General features: G+C 39.2%; 1 protein-coding gene across 1 annotated transcript in view; it reads right to left on the bottom strand.

Annotated features, from left to right (window-relative positions):
* The window catches only part of prss12 (serine protease 12), a 50,094-nt gene that overhangs the window by 7,989 nt on the left and 15,283 nt on the right, over positions 1–26,822 (bottom strand). The window contains exons 6-11 of the mRNA XM_082164676.1: positions 25,486–25,627; positions 25,195–25,391; positions 15,804–15,945; positions 4,729–4,931; positions 2,903–2,981; positions 2,628–2,750 (exon numbers count right to left, since the gene is read on the bottom strand). Of these exons, the coding sequence (XP_082020802.1) occupies positions 2,628–2,750; positions 2,903–2,981; positions 4,729–4,931; positions 15,804–15,945; positions 25,195–25,391; positions 25,486–25,627 (886 nt within the window). The remainder of the gene's footprint in view (positions 1–2,627; positions 2,751–2,902; positions 2,982–4,728; positions 4,932–15,803; positions 15,946–25,194; positions 25,392–25,485; positions 25,628–26,822) is intronic.

The following is a 26,822-nucleotide window of genomic DNA, read 5'->3' as shown; positions in this document are numbered from 1 at the left end:
TAATACTCACAATCAACATTAATCCCAACTGTAGTACTGATCTCAATTAGGTTATTATGAGGTTATTCTGTCTGACACATGGCCAAGTGGGTAGTGCTCTGACATATTGCACTTGAACCCAACTTTGAATCTGGATAATTTCTCATTAACAACCCCCAACCATTTTCCCTATAGTTTGTGGTCACCTATATAGCGTCTTACCTTATTAAACCTATAAATGCTAGTCTATTCGAAAATGTTTTTAAATAATGTTAGGGAAAAAAAAAATTGATATATATACACGTGTGTGTGTGTGTGTGTGTGTGTGTGTGTGTGTGTGTGTGTGTGTGTGTGTGTGTGTGTGTGTGTGTATTTGATGAAAAAGGAAACCATTTTAATGCTGATTTGCTGCTTAAGAAACATCTCTGATTATTATCAATATTGAAAACAGTTGTGCTGTTGTGTTTAATGCTTCCTTACTGAATACATTTTTAAAGTTTAATTGTAATTTGACTAATGGACTATTCTAGGCCTGTAATTTGACTAATGACTATTCTAGGCCTGGAAATTACAACTTAAACTTTTACTATAGTATGATTAAACTTTTTACTCATTTTAAGTGAGTGTTAACTGACAGCAAAAGCCAATATAAATGTAGAAATAAGGAAATTGGCATATGCAATTAAATATATCCAAATTCAGCTGCTACCAAATTAAAAGATCTCCATATATGGCCAATAACTGATAAAGTTCAGTGCTCTATTAATTGGTAACTCACATTTGCTCACTAGTCTAAGACTCTGATGAACTGATTTTCCGAAGCCGGAAGCTGGATCTGTTGACAGCTATTAAACTCTTAGGGTGTACATTATGGCAGTTCCGACATTAGGGCTTTAATACCACGTCGGTTGTAATACTTTAATACCACGTCGGCGTTTAATTAAGGTTTGCCAACAACTGGGCACACAGCATTAAAATAGTTTAGAGCTAATGTGTGTGTGTCTTTGTACATGCTATTTTTGCACAAATGTCATGTTACCCTCTGTAAACTCGGAAGTGAGAGACTAACTTTAGTCCTCTCGAGCTAAATGGTCTCAAATTATTTAAAACAACTGTTATGCTGTTCTGCATGCTATTAATTGCATTCTTGAAAAAGTGTGTGTACGTGTCTGAGGAAAAAGAGGGAGGGGGCCGCAAAGGTATATAGATTTATAGCTCTGTGTAGGAGAGCGTGTAACTAGAGGAACCTTTAGCAGTAGTCTGATGTCATGGATCATATTCTGAGGGCTCAGTGCTTGGACTAGTTGATAAAAAACAGATTCAATCTTACTTAAACCGCTCACACAGACCACGTATTTCTACTGAGACCCTTTTTTTTTTTTTATGTAACCTTAAATGGTTCAAGAAACTGCCACTAACGTACATTCTTCACAGTAATGTGGAAATGCAGCACAGTCTCAGACCTGAACTGAAGACAGATCATTTACTAGACCGATCCTTATGGGAAGCTGAAAGTGTTTGTGTGGACATGTTTTTTATTGCCTTTCCTCTGGCATACTATTATTATTCTTCCTTAATGTGAACAGCTAAAATGTTTTATCCCTTTGGTGAAAATTCATCAAATGTAGCATGAAGGGTCTGTGGCTAATTGCATGTAGCGTCATTTTGGGATAGATAGGACGTATCATTGCTTAGCAACAAGCCATTGAGTTAGCAATATTCAAAACAACAGCCCTGCTACCTCCGTTTGAGCTAGATCTTACTTCACATGAGAGTAACTCTCTATATGAGGAACAAATCTGCCTTAAAGGCTCAGTTTTGCTAAGATTTCTTTTTTAATTATTGCTTTATTTTAAATGATTACTTTAGGAATTGTATAATTTTGCCACATTGTGGATCTACAAATGTAATAGTGTCAATTCAACTCTACAGACAGTCAAATGTGGGTTATCTTTTCTATAAATATTTTAATATTTTATAATATTTTATAAACTTATTTTGCCTTGAGTGCTCCAAAATCCTTAAATAATGCTGAAGAAAGCACTCCATATTTCTGACGTGTTCAGGAACAGAGAGAAATGTTTGCAGTCTTATGAGTAAAAGTAATGTAGATGAAGTTGACCACACAAATTACTCAAGCTTTACATTACATTTTAAATTTAAAAACTATGTGTGTGTGTATATTTAAAACAAATGTAGATACTGTATATTTTTACTCGAGAACAAGGTGAAAGTATATTTGATGTTTTTTTGCAGTGTGACATCTTCACTGAATTGCGAATATTTTGATTTGGTTGCTCTGCTTTTGTTATTGAATTTAAATTTTTGGAACTATTTAACTATGTTTGTTTTGCAGCTAGAATGATTAAGAGTGTTTATTTGCAAGTCACAAATAATGGTTACATAATTGGGCACAGGCTACAGAGGAAGTGTGGGAAGCAATACTGTTTAAAATAGACAATTAGAAATATGTTTTGTTTGTATTTCAGCCTATTTGTGTTATCTAGCTGTGTGAGTCACAGTGGAAAATTGGAAACACAAGAAAGAAGTGTGTGTACATATTTGTGTGTGTGGGTGTACTTTATTTATGCCTTGCAGATGTGATACAGAATGAAGATATACCTGTCCATGTGTATGCGTGTAAGTACCTCTTAAAGCAGTGAGCCGAGGTGAGGATCCAGCAGCTGTTTATCAAAGTGGCTCCACATACCAACCTTCCATCTGCCTGAGACCCCCGCATACGCACAGCTGCCTGCCACGGCCAGCCCCCACTACACCACAACACAACCACAAATACTCTGAATTTCCATTTTACCCGCTCTACACTTTCATCTTCTCATTTCGACCACATTAACAATTATTTTAAAATGTGTCATTTGTTATGTCAAAGATGTTTGTATACATTTTGACCCTCTCTGCTTACCGTATAGAGTTTTCCCCTCCTATTATTCTCTTCTGACGGGTGTGAGAGGGTCTTAGACCACACATGGAGCCCACTGCCTCTGTAATGTGAAGCAAACACATGTTTCTATAAAGCATGTATGGGTGAATCTCACGAAACCTGTTAGGAACATCTGCCTTGGTTCTATTTCACAGCAAATCAGAATAAATAAATAAATATATTTTGATTTATAAATGATTTATATAAATAACAAATAACAGTATTATTTACATCATGTCAGTGTTTGTTTACTGCCTTTATGCTTAAAGAAAAATGGGTAACACTTTAGTTTAGAGTTCAATTCTCATTATTAGTTGCTTATTAGCATACATATTACTACGATACTGGCTGTTTATTAGTTTATCTATTTATTAGCACATATTAATGCCTTATTCTGCATGACCATATTCTACGTCCCTTAATCCTACCCAATATCTAAACTTTAACTACCTTACTAACTATTAATAAGCAGTAATTAGGAGTTTGAGGCAAAAGTCATAGTTAATAGTGAGAATTGGACCCTAATCTAATGTGTGACTAAAAAAAATGTATTAGAGTAATTTTTACTATAAAAAGATTATATTGAAAAGTACCACTGAAAATAATGGGGCATTATGGTAATGAGATGCACAATATCATTTCTTTATTTTTCACCTTTTTGATTTGGGGGTGAAATGGGACATGGGCATGTTTTTGTGCATGCATTTGTGTTTGTGTGTACATACAGAACTGCTTGATGGACTTAAGACTGTAGATTAGTATAACATATAATAACACAAAAAGATGTGTGTGTACACTCTAAAAACTGCTGGGTTGTGTTAACCCAATTTCGGGTCAAATATGGTCTCATCCAACGTTGGGTTAAAAATTTAATTTAAAAATGGACAAACCCAGCCGTTGGTTTACATTTTTAATGTAACCAATGCAATTTGTCCATTTTTAAATTGCATTTTTGTCCATTTTTGATTTTGTCCAAAATGCAATTTGTCCATTTTTAAATTGCATTTTTTAACCCAACGTTGGGTGAGACCATATTTGACCCAAAATTGGGTTAACACAACCCAGCAGTTTTTAGAGTGTAGCTTCAGGGTTTAATGGAGAAAGCACTGCAGGCCGGATAAACTAGCGAGTTATTAGATTGATAAGAATAATAAAGCATAAATGAAGTCTAAGTGCCAGTGATCATGAGATGGCGAGCCAAACCACATCCTTTAGAGCAGACATAACACACAGTCCACTCCAGCCCAAACTAGACATCTGATCTGATAGGTTTCATCTTTCACTCTTGCTTTTAAATGGATTCAAGTATTTTTACAGGTGTGAGGATCTCTAAATCTATCCTTCAAAGCCACTCTCCAGGACTCCACATTTACCTGTGCTTCCCTGAGTCAGATACTTCAATTGCAGTTCATTCAATGTGCCTAAAAGAAATCCTAACATGAAAATGCTGTCATTATTTACTCCCGTTCCTGTCTTTCCCAAACCATGTGAATTTTATTTTTATTGATTTTTACCTGTAAGAACACAAAAGGAGATGTTAGGCCGAATGTTCACACTGCTCTTTTTAATTCAGTTAAAGTAAACACTACTTTTCTTGCATTATTATGGATTTATGTCATCTGTCATATGAATCTTGAACTTTTATTGTATAGAACAGAGCTGCATCAACATTCTGGTAAACTAACCTATAATGTTCCATGAAAGAGATAAATTCATACAGGTTTGGGAAATATCCCTTTAAACCTTGCCAGTATCACATACAGTACGTGAATGCTGTAGCTATGAGAGGATCAAGAAGAATGTCCCACCTTTGACCCCAGCAGAATCCTTCTGTAACCCATAGTCACAAATTACACCGGCATCTTCGCTATGGCGACAGTTGTGTGTCCCAAACTGCTGTTTGATACAGTCAGTCAGAGAATGTTCCCCACCCGTACACTTTACGTTGTCAATGTGAATAGGCCCCTCGCCTTCACCAAAATACGCCATTACACGAGCTTTAGCCAGCCCACTGCAAAAGAATGACAGTAAAAGATACATTGTTACTTTTTTTTTTCAAAACTGTTGTTATTGTTAAGTAAAACTAAATCTAAAACTATTAAAAAAAATTCATTAATATTGCTCGTTGTCATTAATTGAAATAAAGCTGAAATAAAATATAAATATTACATACATTAATTAAACTTTTAAAATTAGAAATGTTTCAACAAAACAAAACCACATAACAAAATGACTATAACCTAAACTAAAATTAAAACATAAAATATTAAAATAAAAGTTAATTCAAAATAAATAATACTAAAATACCACTGCTGTTGTGTAAAAGCTTGAGATGTGTGCTGATTGATCAGAATCCTGTAGTTTAGCAAGGGTCAGTTCCCTTGCTCAATCTGAAGTGTGAATGTTACCTACTGAACAATGAAAGATCTGTGTGGGTTTCAAGTGTATTCACTTAAGAGAAACATAGCATATCGTAACACACATACGCAGGCAAGCACAGAATATCAAACTTAACACAAGAGAGAACTGTCACCAACTCCAGCTGAGAGAACTGAGCTCATCAGATATGAGCATCAGTTACAGTGTAATAACCTGACCTCTGACACCCCCCTTAGGAGGTGAGCGTGAGGGAAGGTGTTGATCACATTAATGTGTGTAAATCTGACAGTCTTCTCAGTTTTGTAATCTGAGCTAAACAATAACACATATCCATGATTCATAACTGAACTTAAACAATTTTATTATCACTTCCAAACAAGAAAAACAAACCATTGATGAAATGGACCACAACCTATTGCTAAATAAATCTATTGTGAAATGAATTTTCTATTGTGATAGATAATAACTATTATGCTAATAACACCAAGTAACATGCTAACAATGCCTAACATCAGTCTAACCATCAGTGCCTAGAAATGTGGTCTGATGTGATTTATTAGTGATCTTGCGGTCTAATTGGGTCTGTAAAGGTTTATTAGGGACTGAACTGGTTTAATAAGGTTAATAATAACAGTCAATGTAGCATGGCTCTTCTAGTCAAAAAATTGCGTTGGATCCAAATGCAGCATGCAACTAACAAGGCACAAAGCAAACATGATCAAAACACAGAAAGTGAACACTGAAACAATAGGAACCAGAACCCACTTCAAACTAAGGGCAAGCTCCCATTATATAGGACTACAAGACTACCTGAATTCCTGTGATGCACACACTACACAACAAGGTAATCTGTCATTGTTTTGGCATAGCAGCACGCATACACAACACAACACTGCCGAGGTGCACAAACTACAAGACACTTGGCCAAGAGGCAGTCCCAGCCAACAGCACAAAAAAAAGTGATTATGAGATTTTTCCGTTTATACCATCTGCATAGTGATCAGCTTGAAAATATTGCAGCGTCTGTGACTGGCTCAGGCTCAGATCACGTCACTGACCTGCTCATACTAAACGTACATCACTGACTGCAACGAGCACCAATTTGGCATGATCCAGGTTTTTTTTTTTGCAGACCTTGGAAATCTGTCTGCGACAGCAAAATCCAGCCAAAAGTCGCTTAGTGTGAGCTTGCCTTAAGAGACCCCCTTAAGAAGCGGATTCCAGACATTCCAACAACTAACAAGTCCAGGAGGGTGGTGGAGCAGAGGTGGCACAGGGGGAGGGATGGAGGGCCAGGCCCATGAGGTGGAAGCGTGACTGGAGACTGAGGAGGATCGGGCCAGGGCGGAGCTAGCAGAGCAGGTGGCTAGGGCTGAGCCAAAGATCACCCAGAACTGAAGACCCAAGGCGGAGCAGGAAGAACTGAAGACCCCCAAGGCGGACCAGACGAAGCTGGAGATGACCACAGCAGAGAAGGTGGAGCTGGAAACCACCACGACTGAGCAGGCGGAGCAGAACACTGGAGAGCACTATGGCAGATTAGGCTAGCGACCACCATGGCGAAGCAGGCAGAACTGGAACAGAGAGCACAGAGAGTTCAGAGAACGCCTCCCCGGCTGTGCCAGAGCAGACAAAAAGTTCAAAGATGGCTACCTTGGGTGTTACCAGACAGGCAGAGAGTTCCACTGGAAATGGACATGCCAGGACCACCGGACATGGGACCACTGGACTTGCAGTGCTGGAACCACTGGATTTGGGACCACTGGATTTGGAAGCGCAGAGACACTTGGACTTGGGTCCATCGGACTTGGAAGTGCTGAGAGCACCGGACTTGACACCACCAGACTTGGACGCGCTGAGATCCGTGGTTGGCCAAGCTCTGCGGCCACTGGAACTTGAGATACATAGCCACCGCAAAAAAAGTGTTTAGGGGAAGGGTTTTTCCTCTACCTCGCCCACAGTGAAGGGGGATCCACTTAAATGGATTAAACCTTGAGGACCATCACAGATAAATGTTGACTGGAAGTGGTTATTTAGTCCATGACAAAAATCAATAAGTGCAAATTTCGGGAAGTAAGTGAGATGCAATGTCAAAAAAGTCTCTGTTGTGGTCCTCGAGAGACTGTGTCCATTGGCGGAGCCAGATTAATCTTACTGCTGGATGCGCACAATACATCCATGAAGGACAACACCAGACAAAGCACATGAGAAACACTGGGGTATGAATACACAAAGTAGCAGGGCTGTGTAACATATATAATCAATTTTGGCATTGTGTTCAGCTCCTGTTTGACCGTGTTTTCTTAGCTGGTCTTAGCAGGTATTCCTTGTTCCGTCAATTATCTTTATGTGTATATTAGCCCTCAGTTCATTCAGTTCTTTGTTCCGTGTTGTCAATGTTATGGGCGAGCCATCGCCCTGGAGCCTGAGCCTCGCAAGATGTCTGAAGAGGTGTGTCAACAGTCAACACCGTGCGTCGCCGTAAGAATGCTCATGGAGCCCCACCCACACTCCTGTCACTGAGGGTGTGCTGCCGCTGGTCTCTGTGTTGCGCTTGATTGAAGAGGATGTTACCCTGTCTCTCATGTTCCCGCTGGTGCCGTCCAGTTCCAGTTCTCCTGTGTCTACGCTGGTCCCACCCAGCTCCAAGTCTCCTGCTTCTCCTATGATACCTCCCAGGCTCCCTCTCCCAACTCAACTTCAGCCAGTTCCTCTGCCCAGTCTCTGATGTCTCCCATCAGTCCCTCAAATCCTTCACCTCCACCTCCCCTCTGTGGCGTGGATCCACATTGGGCCTTCTGCCATTCAGCTCCTCCTGGACGAAGGTTTTCCCTGGCTCTGCCTCCAGCCACTGATCCCATCACTCCACCTCTGCACGTCGTCCAGACTCTTCCGCTTTGGCTCCTCCCACCCTCAGCTTCACCTGGAACCAACGGACTTACGCCTCCACCGGGCTCCTTGGTCGGGCGTCGCCTTGCCTGCGCCACAGACTTGCAAGCTGTCCGCTGCACTCCCTCTTTCCACTCCTACGTCTCCGTCTGGCTCCACCCTCCATCAACGACACTGTTGGCCTCCTTTCTGGCTGGATTCTGGGTTTCCATCGGACTCCCCTTGCTCCTGTCTGATGGTCTCTCCATCGGTCGTCAATGTTATGCGTGGCTTTGTTCTACCAACGTTCTCCTGAGTTTTGTGGATTAAAATAAAGACTGTTTTTGTTTGTGCACTTTGTACAGCCACAGTTGCTGACAGGCAGGAACAATGAACAGGTGCATGCAATGAGTAGCCATGGTAAAAGACTAGGGTAACTATGGAAACTAACAAGGCACAAAGCAAACAGGTATTACGCCGGTTTCACACATACTCCGTTTGCAGTGCGTATGCGGTGTGTATTTTTTCCAGTGCCCATGTTACCAGTTTAGAGCGTTCACACTGCACGTGGATGCAGTCCGGCAATCCATTCCAGGAGTTGAGCGTCTAAAGCAGTCTAAATCAGAGTCTATTTTTGCAGTGCTGCATGCGCTGAATTAAAGTGACAGTGGATGGTTCGTGGTCAAAATGAACACAGATTGACATGAACATTTTGTTATCTCACCAGAAATGCATTAAATTTAATTATTTGACAATACATTTTTCACAGTCATCTTTTTACTTTAAGCCCGGGGTAAAGCAAAGAAAAGAAAAACACTTACCATGGAGTATCAAAAATAACTAATGCGGTTTTTATTGTGAAATACACTGCACAGTTTGTTATAATATGTGTGACATGACAGGCTGGTGGTCCAAGAACTACACGGAACAAGAAGGCTGCACAATGGATGACACTGGTTGTTGAAGTGGACAAAAGTTCTGTACGACCCGTGGAACTTTTTATATAAAGATTTAAATACTAAAGAAAAAGCATGAGAGTCTAGTCTGGCTATCACCAGACGAAGCTCAATCTTTTAAGATTGAACATTAGTCTGGGGAATCTGCTCTGTATTTTCTACTGCACAAGAGGCGTGATCATCGGGCATAGTTCAAATGAGTCATTTGGATAGTCCTTCAACCAATCAGACCAACGATCCGGGTGACGTACTTTGCAGAGCGACGCGAAAACTCCAGGCAGGAACGTGTCAACAAATGTTTTGGCTTGTAGCATTGATCAGCGGTTTGCAGAAGTAGCAATGGCATCGAGCGATTTTTGCAGGTTGTGCAAAAAAAACATGAAAGTGAGTGGTATTTACACCCACTCGAGCGATTTGTTTGCAAAAACTAAAGAAGCCATTGAGCATCATCAAGGGGTTAAAAGGAATTGGATTGACGGTCATGCGAGAGACGTCATCGTGTTATACCCGCCAACAGCACGCCAGGTGGATAAGCCAGTTTGTGATTGGTCCCCGCAGATTTGTAACGGAAGCAGAATAGAAAAATGTACAGGTTTCCAGCCTGAGCTGCAGGGCGAAATCAAATCGCCGGCAGATCGGGCTGGGTTTACCCAGTCTAATGAGAGTCAGCTATTTTTGCCAATAATACGTTTTAATTTCATTTTGTGATTTTAACATAAGAAAAGTATGTTTAAATGTTTTTGCCACTTGTTTGAGCAAATTAAAGGTCCCATGGCATGAAAATTTCACTTTATGAGGTTTTTTAACATTAATATGAGTTCCCCTAGCCTGCCTATGGTCCCCCAGTGGCTAGAAATGGCAATAGGTGTAAACCAAGCCCTGGGTATCCTGCTCCGCCTTTGAGAAAATGAAAGCTCAGATGGGCCAATCTGGAATCTTCCCTATATGTCATCATACGGGGAAAGGTTACCTCCCGTTTCTCTGCTTTGCCTGCCCAGCCCATGAGAAAATGAGCTACGACCGTGCGAGCGCGATATTGTTTTTTCCTCGAGAGACATCATGGCTTGCAAACGAGCGAAGCATGGCAGTTGCTCGGTGTTTGGATATATATATGACAGAGTGGACAAGCAGGTGTTGAGTAGAGGTAAATCTTCAGGAGAAAATTATGGGCTATGTGTAACATGACTTCAATATACGTGGACATGGAGAACTTTGTCATTCAAAAATTAGCCAGAATACAGTCTTCTCTAAACTACAAAGATTACTGATATAGATCAACATGAAAAGACAACAACGTAGGCTTGCATTAGCTACATGATAATAACTGTAACAGCATACATAAACAACCCAACTAAAGCACCGTATCCAGACAATAATTTTAACTAACCATTCGGAGATGTCCAACTTCTTCAGGTGCTTCTCCATCCGGATCTGGATTCTGGGTCAAACTGGAGAGCTTGAACGACTGCGTGTCTACGAGCCATTGCGATACATCCACTGTAAACATTAGCGCATAGTACCGTGGCCGCAAACTGGTCAAGGCCACACCCCCACCCTCCACCTTGCCCCGCCCCTCTCCTCATTAGCATTTAAAGCTACAGACGCAGAAATGGTAGCCTGGAAATCCAGACCTAAATCTAAAAGATTAATGGTCTGGTGTCGACTAATGAAAATCGCCCAGCTCGAGGGGCGGCACCAAGCATGCATTTGAAAATCTCATGGATAACACTACGACCAATCACAACAATAAACCTATACGCTTAGCAACCTGCGGAGCTAACTGGTAGATTATACTCTTACCGTATCCGGTCGGCAAAACAGCAAAAACGTCCTTCTTGCAAAGGAACGATTCGAGCGGCGTCTTCTGTTCCTGTTTTAGATAAAAAGCCAAGTCTAACTCGATCACTGTAGTGGCCAAAGCCATTTCAAACAACTGGTATTCATCCATAGCCATCTTGCAATGTTTACTAATGACTTCGACGTCACAGCGCTGTCGTCATCTGTTTAGCTCACCTCTGGCCCGCCTATATCAGATAACTCGATGTGATTGGTGCAACTCAGATCGAGGGGCATATTTAATGAGCATCATTACTCGACACCAGAGTAACTCGCTGAGCAAATTCAACTTGTGCTCTCGCGAGAACTCTGGGTTACCAGGATACAGAAATGGGACCACTAAGGCATATATAAAAGCATCCAAAAAGCAGCATGTCGTAGGACCTTTAATATAATAATCTATATAAAAGTAATGCGTTGAATAATACGTTGTTTAAAGTGTCATGAAATTAGCCTGGTCGTTCACACCTTTGAGTTGAAAAAGTCTGAAGAAATGGGCATGTAAAGCTGTGGAAAAGTGGGAGAGTAGGGGGCGGGAAGAGGGGAGACAACAACCAATAAAACACAGACCTACAACACACTCATTATAAAGACATATGAATATTAAAATATTATCACAAAAAAACAGGGCACCTTGATGTATTTTAAAAATATAATCCTATATGACAACAAACTCCCAAGAATGAGGGAGAAACGCAGGAAGAATATTTAAAAGGTCTAATCATATTTTCATTACATTTACGAGCACTACAGTCTCTGAACAAATGAAACACGTCAGTTTAACACAGAAAGGATAAAAGCATAGTTCCTTTTTTGACCATTCTTCGTTGAATTCTGTCTAAATCATTATGAAATAAAATAAAAATCATTGTGTCATCGCGCTCATGATCAGACATAGAGCTGTATCAGTGTCCTTATTTGCACATATATTTCATTTGAAGAAGACGTGATTAAATATGTGCGCATACACGGTGCTGGTTCATGTTTAGAGCACTAGAGTATATGAAATGTCTCCATAAAAACTTAAAACAGGCTCGCTGCAGTCCGTTTACGATATGATCCGCATTGCAAGCGTTGTTAAAGACCCACTCCGATGAAAATCATGTTTTTCTAGGTGTTAACATGTTCTTGTGGCATTTTTCTTATGCTAGAGGACATATCTTGAGAAAAATAAGCTCAAAGTTGTATTTCTGAGTATTTCTGCATTCAAATGGCTGTGAATCAGTAGCAGACGCTAAAATGCCGGCTAAAATAGACTGGAGTTGTGACGTAGTAACTCCACTGGGCGGGGCCCGCCCGGTCGGTCAGGTTCTGAGGAGTAGAGAAGACGATGGCGGATCAATACCTATGTGCGGTAGCGGGTTGCAATGCTAAGAGGAGAGATATTGGCAGGGGCGCCACCATCAATTTTGGGCCCTATGAAAGAATATGAGGTTGGGCCCCCTACCGCACCCATTCCGTTAATAAAATCGATCTCTGGGGCCCCCAAAAGTGCCTGGGCCCTTAGAATCGTCCTAACTTTCCCCCCCTTAGCGGCGCCCCTGGATATTGGTATTAGCTTTCATGCTTTACCAAAACATGTTGCTGTGAGAGATGAATGGATTACGTTCCAGGGTTCCAGACTGCGACCATTTTTTGAGAATGTGCGAGTTAAAATTGTATGTGGTCGCATTTGTGCGAGTGCATGGTCATGTACTACTCAGTTAAATTCACGCATGAATTTTCCTGCATTGAACTTGTTTTAGCGCCCGCCAAAGTGATTTTTTTGTCCCGCCAAAGTCTTATTTGATCGGTGAGTAATGTAGATGAACTGCTGCGCTTGTGACAGGACATGTTTATACCTGAAAGAACGAGCAGAGAGAGAGAGACCCGGACGCGCGCGCGCGCACTCTCTGTCTTCGGAGCCAGGCGAAAATGTAAACAAGACCTCACCGTCTCCAAACTAAGCGCTGTCTTGCTCTCTCTCCCTCGCACATATTAATCAAAATAAATCGACACGGCGGTAAAAGGTCGGAAGACCAAAGTTTCGTGTGGAGCATTCGGAGATTTTTTTTTCTTTTTCTGAATTGCCGCTGGGTGTGAATTGTGCTTAAAAAGTTGCCTTATCTTCTCTGAAAAGCGTTCCGGACATTCAGCTGACATAAAACAACACTTTAATTAAACGAAAAAAAACTATCCAGTGATGAAATGTTTTCTGTGTTGACAGAAAGAAAGAAAGACAGAAAGAGGCTGTTGCTGCCTATGTATCTCGCTTCAGCCAACGGCTCCGCCCACAACGCAGAGGCGAATTGCTAATGAGCTACTGCCGCTCTGCTGAAGAGAAGTCCCAGAAAACGGCACAGGTTTTGTGATTTTGGCTAAAAACGGCATAATCATCATTTAAAGACCACTGAGAATGTTTAAAAATAAATCAAAATATGATCGGTGTGGGACTTTAAACTCATCGCGGCGCTCTGCACAGAAACCATTTTAATGCATGTTGTTACAGTTATATTTCCCATGTATTTGCAGTCAAACTCCAGCTCAAAATGCAAACAGCACTCTTACAGAGGCAATATACACTTACGACACATGTGGCCGAAGGACAACAACACAGCAGAACATGAATGAACAGTGCTGAACCCGGTCTTCACGACATTTAAATTCTCCGTTGTAATGCGATCTCATTCTCATGCATACTACAGCGCGGTGATTGGATTGAACGCAAGCTCTTTCTCATGAATAAATGCAGAGAAGCACTGACGTAGTATCATACCGGCAGCCAATCACACACTCCGAAAGCACGCTTCTACCTCAGATTTCGTGAAGTTGCTTCAACTTTGCTTTTCAACCCGGAAGAACGAAATTCCTCTGAAATTTCCACTTATTGGTGAAATTTATAAGGGCTTTTAGTGTTTTCAGGCTTTTGTTGTGTTTGTGGTATACAGCGGATCAATTGCGCAAAGCACATGAGCGCGTGCTGCTCCTGCATCGCATACGTACTGCAACACGCACCGCATACGCGCTGCAAACCGAGAATGTGTGAAACAGAAGTTAACCCTCATAAGGTCTTCGTTTCCTTTTACAAATCTGGTCTTTGGGGTCTATATGACCCCAACAATTGATAGAGAAATTGTCCAAAAAATATACATTTTTAATTATACAAATAATATATGTTTTTTTTTGTTTACTTCTCATCTATTCAGTAATGCTGTGTTTTGGGGGAAAAGAAGTACTTTTTTACCTATTTATTGCAAAATTCCTCAACTACACCATTAGCATAAATATGAAATATATATTTTTTATGAAAAAAACACATTAATGATGATCAAATTTAACAATGAGTTGTTTCTGGATATTGATCTAGGTGTTAGATGCATAATTCTGCCATCTGCTGGTTAGATGTTTTTTTGTAGCTAATATAGTTTTAGCCACAAAGTGTAATTACCATATACTTCCAGCAGAGGCCCCATAGAGATCCATTCATTTTTCTGGATGTGACTTAATGCTCTTATAATAGCTTTTTTTATGAATTACATATTTAAACCTTTTAAAATACATTAAATCAGTATTTTGTCAAAGTATAGAATTTGTTTTTGTTGTTGTTTGAGGTCTTTTGAAGTGTCTTGTTATTGCAATAATGCTATATAAATTTGCAATAATATCTTTATTGTTTGTTTGTGTTTGTCTCTCTGTGTGTATTTGATCTGTGTGTAGTCATGTTCTTTCCACGTTGCATTTGTGCTCTCATACCATACCCTCATTTATGTGTGAATTTTTTTAGATTTATGCAGAAATTATTGATTTTATTTCACAATCTCAGTAAAAATGCTCTCTATTGCAGTCACACCCTTTCTCTGTCTATGTGTGTATTTGTGTCTGTGTGTGTGTGGGCGCATATGTGTCTGTGATAATGTTCATTCCACATTACATTAGTGCTCTAGTACCAGGCCTTCATTTATGTGTGAGAATTTTCAGATTTATGCTGGAATTATTGATTTTATTTGTCAATTTCTATAAAAATGCTTTCTTTTGGAGTCAGACCTGTGTGTGTGTTTGTGTGCGCAAACATGTGTGTGTGCAAGTGGTCATGTTTGTTCCACATTTCATTTGTGCTCTAGTACCAGAACTTCATTGTGGTATTGAAATTTTCAGATTTATTCTGGATTTATAGATTTTTTTTGACAAATGAAAAATAAAAAACATTTTTTCTTCGATTTTCCCATTCATTTCAATGTGGGGTCATATTGACCCCAAGGGACAGATTTGTAAAAAAAATTTTTACATACCTTTAGAACGACCGAATCAAGCCCAGTTTTTTTCTGTGTGTATAGATAGGTAATGTAGAAAAAGTGACAAAATTTAATTCCACTGAGATGAAGGGAACCATTTTTTTTTATTAAAGAAAAGTCGCTTGGGGTCATATAGACCCCAAGGACCAATTGAGGGTTAAGCACAGGAAGTGAACAGAAACAATAGGAACTCACTTTAAACTAAGAGTCACTAAAACACAAGACAGCAATCATGACAAATAGGTCTATTATGGTTTTCCTTTCTTCATGCGAATTTGTATTATGACTATATAACCTTCACACATACAATTTCTCAAGCCAACTTCAAAGTTTATCATCAAACCTAACTTCTCTAGTTTGAGTTTATTGCTTTAGTGTGTGTATTTGAGTGTGGGTGCAAAAAAAAAAAAAAAAAAATTCACATTAATAGCATTTAGATTTGCTTACACATTGCATTAATTGTCTATGTCATGATTAAATTATTATACATTTATTTTACCATGTCATCTCTGAATGACATGAAATGACTGAACATACAAGGCTGTTCAGATGACTCTAACATGTTGATTTCACCTGTAACCTAGCTGTCTGCACACCACCTCTGCATCCCGATCAGTCCATCCGTCATCACAAACCGTCCCCCACTGGCCACCCACCAGGATCTCGACACGCCCCTCTCTCTCATTCTCTCCACCCACCAGTCTCACAGGTAGACCTGCCAGATAAAACAAAATACTGTATATGAATGCACACACGCACATTTCGCTTTGATCATCAGGTTGTAGTATAGTGGTTCAGCATCTAGACGGATCTGATTGGCTGTAGGTTCAAGTTAGCAGTTGACCGCTAATAGGCAAAAACATTTCAGATATACATATATTTTATATGTTCTGTATAATGTTGGTAAATAAACAGTTTTGGTTATTGACTTCCAGTGTATGGACAAAAAAAAAGCAGACATTTCTTTGACTTTCAGACATGACTTTCTTTCTTCTGTGGAGCACAAAAGATGAGAGGAAGAAAAAAGGAAATGAGGGAGGCTATGGAAAGACATCTTATGTCTACATATATGAGTTTGTATGAGTGTGTGTTACACAGTAAGAGACATAAAAAAACACCTTGTGCTGAAGGGAGAGTTTTAGGTTTCCATTCATGAAACATCTGCCTCCACTTACACATTACACAGATGCAGATATTCTGCTCAATAGCTGAATTCTATATTAATGTGCCAAGTTGCTTTATTGCGTGACAACCATACACAGCCTACAGGCTTGGATTATTTGGGATTTAGTGTTTGATTATTATTTTTATCACTTGAGTCACATTATAATAACTTGTGTGCAAGTTCTTATGGTTTGTCACTCTACTGCATATTCTATATGTCTGTGTGACATTCTATACATTACAAGAACATACAGCTTTATGAACATCTGCATTACTAATCATTCCTAAAACATGGTTCATTTCTCACAGTCATGTCTCATTTGTCAGCCGCTATTCAAGTACTTTTTTTATTAAATCAAATGTACTTCATAAAGCCTTCAGCACCAGCAGCACGCACACACATACAATAACATACGATAATGATCCCTGCTAAAATAGTTTTTTCAGATGGTCTCTACTTTTCATCAGCTCCGTCTATGAGATGTCATGAAAAACACTCAAAAAACCCACAAAGGCACACTCAGAGGGGTTTTATTTATTTGGACACATCCAAATACCGTGTTTCTTCTGAGTGCATGTCGAGACTGAGAACTTGAGTGTTTATGTATATAATGGTCATCTTTCATCAGTATATAAGATTTTCTGGTGTGTGAGTAAGATAGACAGAGACATAGATGTAGAGTAATAATTCATGTTAAAATGATCGCAGCAAAACCGACATCACTGTGCTGATCTGGGAGGTAAATCTGTTGCTTTCTGCAGAATGCATTTAAGCATGTGTTAAACGGAGCTGAGAGTATTACTATTGAGAGGAATGACTTAAAAAAAACGGGTGTTCCGGTTCTGTGGAAATCTGCGGAAATTCTGTCTTGTGGGCACAGATTCCATGTGAACCCTTATGGATTCCATGTGGCTCAAAGGCAAATGGGAACTAAATTTAAGTTCATTCAGAGAGAAAGAGACATTATTCAAGCCCTGAGAGTTTCCCAGTCACACTCACCACATTTTCATAGAGCCATCAACTTGACAGAGGAAGCTGTGGGTGTGTGTGTGTGTGTGTGTGTGTGTGTGTGTGTGTGTGTGTGTGTGTGTGTGTGTGTGTGTGTGTGTGTGTGTGTGTGTGTGTGTGTGTGTGTGTGTTTCTGTGTGTGTGTGTGTGTGTGTGTGTGTGTGTGTGTGTGTGTGTGTGTGTGTGTGTGTGTGTGTGTGTGTGTGTGTGTGTGTGTGTGTAAGATGAATTCAAGCAATGCTTAGGGTGTACTAGTAATACAAAAAAGTGAATCTTACAAAAACTCTTTTACTTTTATTTGAAATATCTTTGTGTAGGTCTATAGTAATTAAAATGAATGCCCATTTAGATTTATGCACTGTAGTTCCCTTTCAAGGGAACTCGCGCTCCGTCGATGATGCTTTAGGAACGCATTTAGGTTGCGTCTGACGCACGTGTCAACTAGTCCAATGGCGAGACAGAACGACACAGGCGGGTGACATCACAACCAGGAAAGCATAAAAGCACATTCAGAATGACCGACGTAATCTTCTGTGCCTCAACAAGCACTCTGTGTTCATACAGTTTGTCTTATTTATTGTTGTCTGTCCCAAAATAGTACAACTCAATATATATAAAAGAATGGTGAGCAAACAAACATTTTTTTCCGCTCTCGCCTGTCACTCTTTGAGAAGAGTATTCAGGTTTGCATTTCCTGCGGTTCTGGCACCGAAGATGAGATTGTGCCCCGCCCTTTCTCAGCCTTTACCCGGGGGATCCAGTACTCTCTCTCCGGGATCGGAAGCCCACGCTGTGGCTTCTCCTGCCCCGAGGGAGACCCCGGTGCTTCAGCTGTCCAGTTCTGAGGAAGTGGATGTGCTGAGCATCGAGACAGGGATGGAGGATTCGCCATATCTTTCCCCTGCATATGAGGAGCAGGTGTAGGTAGTTTCTCGCACTGTGTCTGAGTTGAACATTGATTGGCCAGCCGTGATCCAGGGTGATCCTTCACCCCCGCCCAGAGATATGGAACCTGTGGGTTTGCCCTCCAGTTCCCTGCCCAGTTAGTTCAGTACTAGAGTTCCTGCAAGATTGTTTGTCTGCAGGGCTATCCCCGTCCACACTGAAGATGTATGTGGCGGCCATAGCTGCTTACCACATCCCTTTGGGTGGTGTATCAGTGGGGAGAAACCCTTTGATAACATGTTTCCTTCAAGGCACTTTGAGGCTGAGGCCTGTAATTCATTACCAGAGTTCCAGCTTGGGACCTGGCTATTGTACTAGAAGGCTTATCTGCGGCTCCCTTCAAGCCATTTGATCCGGTTCCAGAGAAGTTTCTGACCTTAAAAACAGTGTTCATTTTAGCCATCTCTTCACTACATAGAATAGGATATCTTCAAGCTCTGTGGGTATCCCCCATGTGCCTTGAGTTTGCACCAGGGATGGTCAAGGCATTCCTTTTCCCTAAGACGGGCTATTTTCCAAAGGTGCCGACCAACGTACCGTGGCTTATCGTTTTGCAGGCATTCTGTCCTCCTTTCAGAAATCATGTCCAGCAAAAGCTAAACCTTGTTTGTCCAGTTAGAGCGCTGGATACTTATGTCCACAAAGCTGCCCTGTGGAGGAAATCTGATCAGCTGTTTGTCTGCTTTGGATGGTCTAAAAGGGGCTCCCTGCGTCCAAACAGACAGTCAGCAAGTGGATAGTTGAGGCTATTTCTCTTGCTTATGAAGCTTCTGGCCAGCCGTCACCTTTGGCTGTCAGAGCTCATTCTACCACGAGTATGGCGGCCACCTAGGCCTTAATTTCGAGGGTCTCCCTTCAAGATGTCTGATGCGGCGGGCTGGTCCTCTCCGCTCACTTTCGTAAAGTTTTATAACTTGGACCTGGATGCTGCTCCAGGTTCACAGGTGCTTATGTCGTAGTTGTGCTCTCACACGACAGGTACTTGTGAGCATGTCGTTTGGGCATTATCGTCCCCAGAGCGCCATCGACACAGTGCGAGTTCCCTTCTCAGGGAACTATGGTTACAGTCGTAACCTGAGACGATTTGTTTGTTTGCACTGTTTGTATGCACAAAAAAAAAAAAAAAAATTCTTACACTTCCCAAATGATGTGACAAATAAACAATAATTAACATATTTAATTATTGCAGGTTTGCGTAATATGCTGAGTTTGCATTTCACTATTTTTATACATTTTGAGGAAAACTGAAATCTATTTTTGTGCAAGTGAGATGAATAAACAAATGCTCCCACCATTATAGTCTAGAACTACAATAACCAATCATGTTTACACAGCACACAACACCTCTGCACCTCACTCCAGATTTCTCTCACCATGGCAACAGGAGAGGTCTCAGTCAATAAATGAGAAAACAAAGTAACTTGCGTTACTTATTTGAAAAAGTAATTTAGATATTTTGTTGTAAATTAAAAAGTAATGCGTTACTTTACTAGTTACTTGAAAAAGTCATTTGATTACGCAACTTACGTTACTTGTAATGTGTTACCACCAACGCTGTATATATGAATGCTGAAATGTGTGTTTAATAAGAATACAAAAAAACAGACTTCTTATACACAAACAAAACACACTCATCTGAATTCCTGTTTGAGTAAGATGAATTAAACAGGAGATCTCCTCTATAGTGAGTCTCTTGAAAGCATCAGCTGCTCAATAAAGTTAAATCAGCCCGAGAGTGCAGGAAAAAGGACCGCAGCAGGCATTTACACACAAACAATAGTATCTAGTGTGTGTATGTGTGAGTGTGTAAGTGACATACCTCACCGTTTCCCAATTCCAGTGTTGTCACTCATTCTGTTATTCACACTCTGACTGGCCTTCTGCCCATAAAGATCTATTACACACACATTCTCTTTCTCTCTCTGCTGCATTTTACAAAAGGGCTCTGGGATAGAGGGGAAAAGTTGGAATCAAACTGAGATACAGAAAAGCTGCAAAATAATGTGAAAGTAACGTTACGTCTGGATATTTTATTCATGGTGATATTGTATTCACGTGAATGGTGAACTCTCTGCAAAACAATTTAGTTAGCCTGTCTTAAATGGATGTAAATTAAGGCAGGAAAAAATGTGGTCTTGCAGTGTAAATGCATCACTATAGATCTGTCCCAATCTGTTACAGTATTTTGTAAATATTAAATCAAACAACAAATTGACGAGACAAAGAGATGTTATGCTCCTAAAAATTTGTTCTACAATTCAAATTTATTTATATCCTTGTGATTAATTTCTTAAATCATTTCTTGAAAAACATTTTTAATTAATTAAAATCCCCCCAAAAAATACTATTTATTAAATACAATTGTTTTCATTTAATTTGTTATATTAAATTAACTTAAGTTATTTTTTTAACCTAGAGTTATAATCATGGAAATGAAGTGAATTCTGACATCTGGAAGTGTAGGAGTGTTTTCCATATGTATGTATGTATGTGTGTAATTGTGTGTCTGTCTGGATCAGGTAAAATCATCAGCTCTTTATGAAGCTCAGCAGGAGTCAGACATGATAAGTCTAGTGGCAGCTGTACTTGTTAAACGTCTGACTTCATGTCCCATGACCATTAGGAACACTTGTTTAATCTGTCTTGAGCTGGCTAATACATTATGCTGAATCAAAGAGTCCTGAGATATTAGAGAGATACTAAAGATCTTTCAGATCATAACTGTCTGTGTGGATTTTGCATACATATATATTCAGTAGTGCGTTTAATGTAACATTCACTGTAAAAAGTAATTCAGGGAACCTGTTACCACAACTTAAATGCATGGTTGCAAGCTAAAAATTCTAATTTATTGATTTAAAACTTTTTTTAAGTTGTTCTGTTGACATAATGTTGATCATTACATTAACTTAATATTGTGTGTAATTTAAACTCAAATTTCTGCATACATTTTTTTTAAAGGCAAGTTGTAGTTAAAAGGAAATTGTCTTGATAACAGCAATTTGGGTGGTAGATTTCTAGTTCCCAGCATGCTTTGCATAGGATTGGATAAGAAGAATAAATTTTGAGATTAAGTATTTTATTTGTTTTTAGTGAAGGGAAAGACCTGTTAGTGTTTAATGCTGTTATGTTTGACATTTAAAAGAGTTTCTGTAATGTTGAAGTTTTTTGTGGTTACTATTGTGCTGATGAATAGACTGCATGGAGTTAAACACTACATTAACTCTATAAGCAATGACTGTGTTAATGCCAGTAACAAATAATATCTTGTTTATTAAACATACATGCTAAATAAGTTACATTAAGCATGTGCTATAATAGCTGTGGATTTGAACTGAAATAGATTCAAAATTAATTGATTCCAGGGCTACAACTCAAGTAGTTGGAGCGACTTAATATTTTTTTAATGTTACAAATTATTAAGTTCATTTAACACAATATCATTTGTTGGTTGAACATAATTTCATTTGAAGTTGTCATAGCTCAAAAATTACTCAAAAAACCTGATACAAACTGTGGCGTTCATTTTTCATTTTGAGCCAAACACATAATTTATTTAGAATGTTCTGCTGAAAGACAGATCGACTTCCTCAAGGGGTAATTCAGGTTTAATGTGTGTTTGCATAGACCATCCCTTGTGCCACATGTGTTACAGGTATGGAGGCATCACCACAACAACCCCATTATAGTCATAACTCTGAAGTGCTAATACAAAAGTATATTACCTCTCATATCTGAACCATATGGAGTGATGGAGTGCACATAAAAGTGTTTTAAGGGCCTCTAGTGATCAAGATGATCAAGATTCAAAAGTATTTTTTTAAATTAAACAAACACAGGTAGTCCACAGATACGAAGCAGGAAACAAACAGCATGTAGACACGACAATACCGGACAACTCAACTGAAAACAAAGAGGAAAACAAAAACTTAAATATACAAAGATAATGAGCCCAAGGGCAAACAGGTGTAACATATACATATATATTAGGGCTGGGGGAATTAACGCGTTAATCTTTGCGATTAATTTGAAATGTTTAACGCGTAAAAAAAAAATAACGCAATTGACGCAGCACTTTTTTTTTTTGCCTCGTTTTAATGATTTCCTGTTGCGTCTGCTATTAAAAAGGCCGAAATATGCCGTCCCGCCCCTCCATGTTCGGCGGTCAGGTTTCATTCTCGGGCAGCTTTCATGAGCGGGTCTTTTCCGCTCGGTATGTGCGTACGCGCGCGTGAGTGTGTGTGTGTGTGTGTGTGTGTGTGTGTGTGTGTGTGTGTGTGTGTCGGTCGGCGCGCTCTGTGCTCCGCGCGCGCGTGCGTGTGTGTGTGTGTGTGTGTGTGTGTGTGTGTGTGTGTGTGTGTGTGTGTCGGCTCGCTCTGTCGTTAATGGCCCAGCAGCGGCGAGCTCTCCGTTCCGTGTGTGTGTGTGTGTGTGTGTGTGTGTGTGTGTGTGTGTGTGTGTGTGTGTGTGTGTGTCGGCGGCTCTGTCGTTAACGGCCCAAAGGCTTCAATCATGTACTAAGCACTGGAAAAGTAAAGTCCACTCAAGTAACGTGAAATTTCTCTGTTGACTTCTGTTTGCTGAGCTGGTATAGCCATGCTGGGCAACAATGGTAAAATGACCTGCTCTGATCACATGCTCTGGTAATAATAGCTTTGTAGGACTATATTTTGTTTTAATAATTAATAAAATAATAATAATAATAATAATCTGTTAAATTGATTATGTTGATTGATTATTGAAAAAGAATAATATATTGATATATTGATGTTTAATATTTTAATATAGGGCTATTTTCTGTTCCCTTTTTTTCCTGTGTTGTTTAATTAGGTGATTCTAAGTTTAAATATTGATGATTACAAGCTTGGGGGAAGCGCAATTAATTGCAATTAATTACAGAAATTGTGCAATTAATTAGTTAATTTTTTTTAATCGATTCCCAGCCCTAATATATATATATATATATATATATATATATATTAGGGGTGACCCCGAATAGTCGAAGATTCGATGCTTCGATAGGAGGAGCCTGATTCGACTACCGATCTCACGGTCGAATCTTCGCAGAGGTGTTATGAAACGAGGATCATGCCACTTTGGCTATATGAGGGCGCTCAATGTCTGATTTCACATAGAACTAGCTTTTATGTCAATACGTTAATATTCAGCCTATAATGATAATGCTGTAGGCCTATAAAAAAATGTGCAAAGCAAGAAGCTTTTAATAAATATTTTTTAACGTGCGTGAATAAATCCAAACACCCCGTGACAGATTTAAGTTTTACTTTAAATCCGTGACCGACAGAGGAGCGTCTTCGCGGCAAGGATTTAAATCTTTAACAATGTCTGGGATAAGAAAATCTAAAGTGTGGATGTACACCATCAGAAACGATATTCTCCAAGGCTGGATTTAGCATCAGGAAAACCATGATCGCACTTCTGCCGGCCAACGTTAACATGTTTCACGCATAGACTGGGTTTCACGTTAGAATGTATTTTATCCGCGCGCACAATTTGAAAAGACTCCAACGGACAGACAGAGTGAAAGACTTTCAGGATTTGTTCTCTCGATCAGGTACAAGTGATTTCAAAACTTTTCAGCCGGTTCTAATTTAATTTTTGGATGCTGTGAACATTTTTAGCTAAAAAGACTGCCACTCCAGTTTAGCATTTATTGTTGTTTCTGCAGTTAAAAAGACAAAGTTGAAAATTCTGGCTACTATCGTTATTTTAATAATTTCTTTATTTTAATTGTATTTATTAATCTGTCAGGGTTATCTAATCTAACTATTTGTGGCTTGTGTTTTGAATATATGTTCCCCTGCACTTTAGGCATTTTGCACACAATTGCTGCTCATCCTGTGACTTGATTCTGATTTTTCGTTTTGTATTTTTATTTATTAGAAAGGTATATTCTGTTCTAATTTAATTGAGTAAATTAATTGTTTATTTCTTCGGTGCATCGATGTTGTGCTGTAGGCTGGCCTGCTCGCACAGGTTATTTAGCCGATTTAATTTGATTTGCATGTGAAATGCAAATCTGCAGTGTGGCCTTTCTAGAGTTATTTATGTTATTTCTTAGTTTTATTGATCAAAAATGTTTTTATACATTTTCTTCTATATCTTTGTGTGATTTTCTGTACATCGCGGCTTTGAAACGTTAAAGCCCCGCCCCCATACACATGATTCGACTATTAGTCGACTATAGGCAAGACATGACGATTCTGATTCGACTATGAAAATCCATAGTCGGGGACAGCCCTAATATATATATATATATATATATATATATATATATATATAAATATGTTATACCTGTATATGTAAAATTTTATTAAAAATGACTGATGATAACTATTGAAGCTTTGTTTCAATAACATTAATCTATCTGTACACTCCTAGTCAGAAGTTTGAAATAATAACAAATGTTTTTGAGAGAAGTGTCCTCTGTTCACCAAGGCTGCATATATTTGATTTAACATACAGTAAAAACAGTTTTTATTTTATTCCTTTAATGGAAATGCTGCATTTTAAGCAGCCATTACTCAAGTCTTCAGTGTCACATGCTGATTTAGTCACTGAAATTAAGAAACTTCTGTCAGAGAAGACAAGAAACATAGTTGTTGCAACAAAGTTTGAATGACTAGAATACTAGAATGACTGACATTTCTGCAAGTTTAGGTTTCAAACTTTAAAACTGTATCAGCTTTTTATAGGCAATGTTAGATTTATGGCTGATGAGATTTATGTCTCCCTCATTGTTTGAATTGTTCGTACGTCTCTGATTAGAGAGAATGTATAAGGTGGTGTTAAAGTGTGTGAGTATGTGAGTGTCAGAGCTCTTACTGGTGGGCACTCCATGTCTGGAGCGTTGTGAGTTGCACACAATGGCTACGTCTTGGTTGTGAGTACAGTCGTGTTTGAGCCAACCCCTCCGGGTGCAGTGTGTGACGCTGGGCTCTTTTCCTGTGCACCTGACATCATCCAGGAGAATAGGACCTGCCGCCATCCCGAACCGCCCTGGTGACACACTCTCCCCTGACCTGCATCAACACACAAGAGCATTAACAAAGCTGTAAATGATAAACACACCAGCAATCAAATCAAATAACTTCATGTTGCATGTGTGTGTGCTACCTGAAGCCCAGCTGCCTGCAGACGACCTGCGTGTTAGTCTGTGTCCAGCCATCATCACACACGGTCCCCCACTGACCTCTGTAATGAACCTCCAGTCTCCCTTCATAACCCTTCACACCACCCACCAGACGCACTGCACCATCTCAAAAAGAGAGAGAGGGACTCCTTTTACACCTGGTATTAACATCGACCTCAGGTAAACATAAATTTAAAACAATCCTGGCAAAATATGTTTTAAAAAATAAGTTTAACATTAAGTTGTAAAGTGTATGCATTTGATTAACTAAATAGAACTGGGTCATAAAAGTCCTTCATTTCAAAATCAGCTGGAGTACACTGATAGCCTTGTATGGTTTGATTCACTGAAAATAATAACTTATAAGAGTTGCTCACTCACAAAACTAGTTCTGAAAAGAAGTGCACTTGTAATGTACTTCAAATCTTAAAAATGTTTATTTTTTAAACTGTAGTTTGCAGATAATATAATATTAATTAAATATAGGTCCACTTAAGTGTACTTATGTCACAGTCATGTTCTGATTAGTTTAGTTTCATTGCAATGTTCTATTTGGTTTTCCTTCTCACTTGTTTTGCCTGTGATTTAATTTATTCATTAGTTGTCGTGGTTTCTAATTACTTCTCACCTGTTTCCTGTTCCGTTAATGATGTTCCCCTGTGTATTTAAGCCCTCTGTTCCTCCTTTTCTTTGTCTCACATTAAAGTTTTTACTACTTAAAGTAACTTTTTTCTAACATTTTTATTGTACAGACAAAAAAAAACAGACAAACATGAAAGAGAAAACGTTGTCTGCCCTTTCTTCTTTTTACACATTATTTTCCCCACATGTAACTGAAAGATGGAAGAAAAAGAGGGGAAAAAACACCAACAATGAGTAACCACCCCTACCTCATAGGAGGATTAGCAAATATCAGCAGTATATATGAACAATAATACTAATAAAATGCATATAATAAATTGAGGAAAAAAAAAATATATATATTCTTAACACACTTTCTTAAAAAAGTGCACTTTGTAATGTAAAATTTTCCTTTTAAAGTACATTTTAAGAAGTACACTTATTTTGATGTGTTGACTCTCATACTAAAGCACATGTTAAGTACCTGGTCATAAATGTGACATCGATGATAGATTGAATTGTTTTAAATGTTTTAAATGTATATGGGTAACCAAAGAGTTGATGGGAAGTTGATACTGTCAGAGGAACTGAATGTCACATGATTCTGATATTGTTTAACAAATGGCCCTCAGTTCCCAAACCTATATATCATGCAATTTAATAGAACTGTAGTCTGTTTCTCACATAAGTTTTGTCCATA

This window comes from Leuciscus leuciscus (genome assembly GCF_965113295.1).
Source record: "Leuciscus leuciscus genome assembly, chromosome: 3".
Lineage (NCBI taxonomy): Eukaryota > Metazoa > Chordata > Actinopteri > Cypriniformes > Leuciscidae > Leuciscus > Leuciscus leuciscus.
Note: the sequence above shows the minus strand (reverse complement) of the source record. Positions and strands in the feature narration are given on the sequence as shown.